We start from the raw sequence: 4958 nt of genomic DNA on the forward strand, positions 1-4958 counted from the left end.
ATGTGACTGAGGGATCATTACTAGAGTTTTCATGGAGTAACGGAGGAACTGCAGATTAGACCAACCCAAAACATACCAGGGTTTTACAGTGTGCACATTGTCCGTGCTGTTGCCAGGCTGCGGTTGGATGTTTACGGTTCACACTATTGTTGTTTTCGGCCGAGACTTGTTGGTTTCCAGGCAACGTTTTTAAGAAGTGTGCTCAGGCTACCGTGTTTTAAAGGAAACCGTTTACCGTGTGTTAAGTTGTGCTCATTTGTCACACTGACTCGTGACGATTAGGACATTTGTCAGACCCTGGAGTTGATCTCATGACGCTGAGCTGCCCGGCATATGTGCAGCAGCTTTAACCCCTATACCATCTCTACACAATTTCCCTATACTTTTTTTTAACATGCCATCGAGCTTTTTGTTTGAGGATCAATTTCAGTTTTCAGCCCGGCAGAGTCTTCCGTACGAAAGGCGCAGATGCTTTTCCCTCCTGAAGTTCCAGAGTTCCGAAGTTCCCGACACTCGAGGCGACGTTTGGAGCGTCAAGGCGCCAGACTTTTCCGTGAAGCTCTACAGGAGCCTGCGCGAACCTCGTGACGACAAATCAAAGGTGTCGCCGAGGCCGCCCGCTGAGGACAAGAGAGTGAAGCTTCCCAAGATCTCACCGCAGAAGGAGAGGAGAAAGACGGAGACGGCAGAGTTCAGGGCGTTTCACAGACCCCCTGGTGGGCTGGAGGAAGAACTACAGTTTGTGAAGACGGGGAAGTACCCGGCGGAGCGGTACACAAATCCCAAACCGCACGACTTTAGACCCGTGAGTGTTTGGACGGCAGATTAGGAACTCTTTGGCAAACTCTTGTAAATGTTGCAGCTCTTGTTCATGTATGTTCAAAAGTAGTATTCTAAATACATGTATTCAGTTATGACCCAACACTGGTACAGAAACACACTCTCATTCATTCTGGCCTATGGTATATGTTTTTAGTGGTTGGGGAAACCGGAGTGCCCAGTAGTGCTGGGATTTACGGCTCTTTACTGGGAGCCGAGTCTTTGGGATCCATCCATCCATCCATCCATCCATCCATCCATCCATCCATCCATCCATCCATCCGTCCATCCATCCATCCATCCATCCATCCATCCATGCATTTTCCTCTGCTTTATTTGGGGCCAGGTCGCCGGGGCAGCAGTCTCAGCAGAGATGCCCAAACTTCCCGATTCACACACACCTCCTCCAGCTGTTCTGGGGGGCCCCCGAGGCGACACCAGGCCAGCTCGGAGACATAGTCCCACCACATGCCCGGAACACCTCCCGCGGGAGGCAACCAGGAGGCATCCGGAACACCTCAGCTGCTCCTTTCGACATGAAGGAGCGACTCTACTCCGAGCTCCTCCCGGGTAACTGAGCTCCTCACCCGATCTCGGAGGGTGCGCCCAGCCACCCTGCGAAGGAAACTCATTTCGGCCGCTTGTATTCGCGATCTTGTCCTTTCGGTCATGACCCAAATCTCATGACCATAGGTGAGGGTTGGAACTTAGATCGATCAGTAAATCGAGAGCTTTGCCCCGACTCAGCTCCCTCTTCACCACGACAGACCGATACAGCGACCGCATCACTGCTGACGCCGCACCGATCCGTCTGTCCATCTCACGCTCCATCCGTCCCTCACTGAGAACAAGACCCCGAGATACTTGAACTCCTCCACTTGAGGTAAGGACTTTGGGATCCAATCATTTCAAAGAGCCATTCAAAACACTGGCTCTTTTTAATATACAATTTGAATAACACCAGCCAGATAACTCACAATATCCAAGGTGCAATCGATAAAAACCTACGGCTGTAACTGTCTGATAAATCACTTCTCGAGTGTTCAGCTTGGACTTAGTGCTAAAAGCATTCACTTGTGTGGCTCCGTTGTTGGGCTAATTCTTGTGTTCATTCGTGGGAGTTCTGGGTCAAAGGCTCGTGCTTCACAGCTAGAAGGTCCCGGGTTCGATTCCCACCAGGGATGGGGCCTTTCTGTGTGGAGTTTGCATGTTTCCCCTACCACTAAAAACATGTACAATAGGCCAGGATGAATGAGAGTGCGCATGGGGGACGACGGATGGAAATTGGCTAAGCTTACATGCATGAGACTCATGTATGTTCATCAACATGCACTATCCTGACCAAAAAAACCAATAAAAAAAATCCCACAAGAAAGAAAGCTCTTTGTTCAGAGCTTATTATGCAAAACCCTTTCACTGGAGCTGTCTGCTCAGGAACACACTGGTTCTGTCTGCTCAGGAACACACTGGTTCTGTCTGCTCAGGAACACACTGGTTCTGTCTGCTCAGGAACACACTGGTGCTGTCTGCTCAGGAACACACTGGTTCTGTCTGCTCAGGAACACACTGGTGCTGTCTGCTCAGGAACACACTGGTGCTGTCTGCTCAGGAACACACTGGTGCTGTCTGCTCAGGAACACACTGGAGCTGTCTGCTCAGGAACACACTGGTTCTGTCTGCTCAGGAACACACTGGTTCTGTCTGCTCAGGAACACACTGGTGCAAGGGTTTGCTCTGTTACATCTGGGCAAAATTCCATGTAACACGTACAGAAAAAGATGGGGCTCATTTTCAAAAATAAGATCTGATTCAAACCATTCACTAAGCTGATTCCATCACGACCCCGGGCGCAGAAGAACAGAAGAAACACATGGTTGAAGGATGAGTCAAATGCAGAAGAAATAAAGTTTACAAATACGAAAGAGCATACAATCAGAAACAACAAAGTGTTCATCAAACACGTTCCCTTTGGTTTGAGTCTACGGTCCACCAGATGGCGCCATTGGTCTAATCTGTAATGACTTCCTCCACTCTCCGCAGTTGGATGAGGACGTTCCAGACTTCATCACCAGATTTGACAAAGATCCAGGCGACGTCAAGATCAGACTGAAGGCCCGAGACACCAGTGAGTACGACCTTCTGTCCAGATCTTTACTTCCAAAGGCTGAACAACGCAGCTTCTGGACAATTCAGTGAAGGTTGGAAACCGAGGACAATAGGACATTACCTGTGAAATATAGTCTAGCCTTTGACCAACATCTTGCACCTGTTTTTAAATACTGTCACCACTTTCAGACATCATTATGAGAAAATTCTTTGACATTCATTCATTTTTGCCACAGAGAAGACATTAAACTTTGCACCAGTTTCAAGTTTCATGAGAATAGTCTCAGTAAAGACAGTTTCCACCACAGAATTATGAAATAGTCTTTATGATGATGTCGTTCCACAGTCTGTCTTTGTGTCTCCTTTAACAAAAGAAACGTAAATCTTGACTTTTTAATTGACTGTAGTTGAAAACCCATCGGGCACGAGCGTGGTCAGAGAGAGCAGATCGCAGATGGACACGGTCAGACCCGCCGAGCCCCGGTGGGACCCTCGCCTGCTGCTCCCGCTCGGTCCCTGGCCTCCGAAGTCTGCGTCCTACACAGTCAGTGTGCCCTTCTCGCCCCACGCCAGAAACTAGCGAGTCGTGAGATGGTGTTTGAAAGTGAAGGCGTTTGTTTTCCTCCAGAGACACCGGCGCAGAAGGGGAGCGTACAGCGCCTTTTTGGAGAGGGTGGAGGAGAAGCTCACCAGGTCCTGGCAGGAGGCACCGGAGAAGTCACATGCACGCCGCTAGCTTACCTGCACTAAAGAGGGGACCGTCCGGTGTCATGGCATTTTTGTATTTTCTGTGGTTTCTTTATCAACATTTTGGAAGATGATGTTTAGTGGCCACTAGATGTGTATCCGGCCCCCACAAAACGCAAAAACAAAACTGAATTTGAGTTAGCATTTAGCTCAGAGGCCACTTTCAATGTGCTCATTTGAATCGAAAGTAAAATCTCCAAAGGCCTGTGGATTCATTCATGATTTCAGCAATCTCCTAAATGTGGTCGAGGAGTTGACGACAGCTGAAAACATCTGGATTGTTCATAATTTGCGATGTCTGATTAGGGCGACCAAACGTCCCAGTCTACCCGGGACAGTCCCAGTATTGAGCCCTCTGTCCCATGTCTCCGTAGATGTCCTTGCCTGGCTCTGCCATGCTCTTCCCTGTCCATTCCACGCAGGCCGCCTCTTCAAACAGCTGGTTGTTTGTTTGTATCCGAGCAATGAACCGGAAGTGCTTCTGGGCCGAGGCTTTCCTGCCCTATTAGTCTGGTCACGGAGCAATGAGCGGACGTGACGACAGCTGTGTCCAATTTACAAAATATGAAGTGATATAAAGTCACGTGGAGAACGCGGAGGCAAAATCCTCGACCACTTCATCCATGATTAGTTTTGGCTAATGTTGATGTTAATTGAACAACATAGTTCGTTACCTTGTCATTTCTCTGTGATGGTCGTGATTGGTTCGGCCTCAACCAATCACACACTTGTTCACAGTGTGTGGCCAGACCACCTTCTTTCGTGCTGGGAGAGGTGGGTGTGGTTTATCAGGCTGTAGATTTCCACCAAATCATTGATTTGTCTCAGTTTTTCTCCAGTGCCCAAAGCAGCTTTTTGTTTCTTCAAACTTACTCAAACACATGTTTGTCCATGTGTGAGTCAAACACAACGTTTTACAGCATCTGAACCCACTCAAAAGCTCAAACGTCATCATCTCAATGCTGATTGGTCCATTAGGGCATAAACAGACGAGTCCACCTGATTTTAGAGAGTCCACTAGTCGTGTGTTTTCTCCCTCTCTCTCTGCCAAGTGTTAACATTAATGTCCAGGTGGAACCCCTTTTCTGTGTTTCGGTGGGACAATAAACAGCGTTGCACCTAATTAAGAATAAGCGGGACGCAGCTCGTGGTATTCATCAATGTCATAAAATAAAGCCTTCATGTCTCAACCCTGGTGTCCTTTGGGTCATTTGTGACACTTTTGCAGTTTTTTGCTTATTGCATATTTGAGATATTTCAATATTTTTCAACATTATCAAAATATA

The 4958-nt window shown here is 48.0% G+C and overlaps 1 protein-coding gene across 1 annotated transcript; it reads left to right on the plus strand.

The window, feature by feature from the left end:
* Positions 1-394: 394 nt before the first annotated feature.
* On the plus strand, positions 395-3661 carry cUnh7orf78 (chromosome Un C7orf78 homolog; the record flags this gene model as incomplete). The annotated part of the gene is made up of 4 exons (XM_079560725.1): positions 395-805; positions 2860-2944; positions 3333-3469; positions 3554-3661. 4 exons carry the CDS (start codon positions 395-397, stop codon positions 3659-3661), a joined length of 741 nt encoding a protein of 246 aa, XP_079416851.1.
* Positions 3662-4958: the final 1297 nt, after the last annotated feature.

This window comes from Gobius niger, assembly GCF_951799975.1.
Source record: "Gobius niger genome assembly, chromosome: 8".
NCBI lineage: Eukaryota > Metazoa > Chordata > Actinopteri > Gobiiformes > Gobiidae > Gobius > Gobius niger.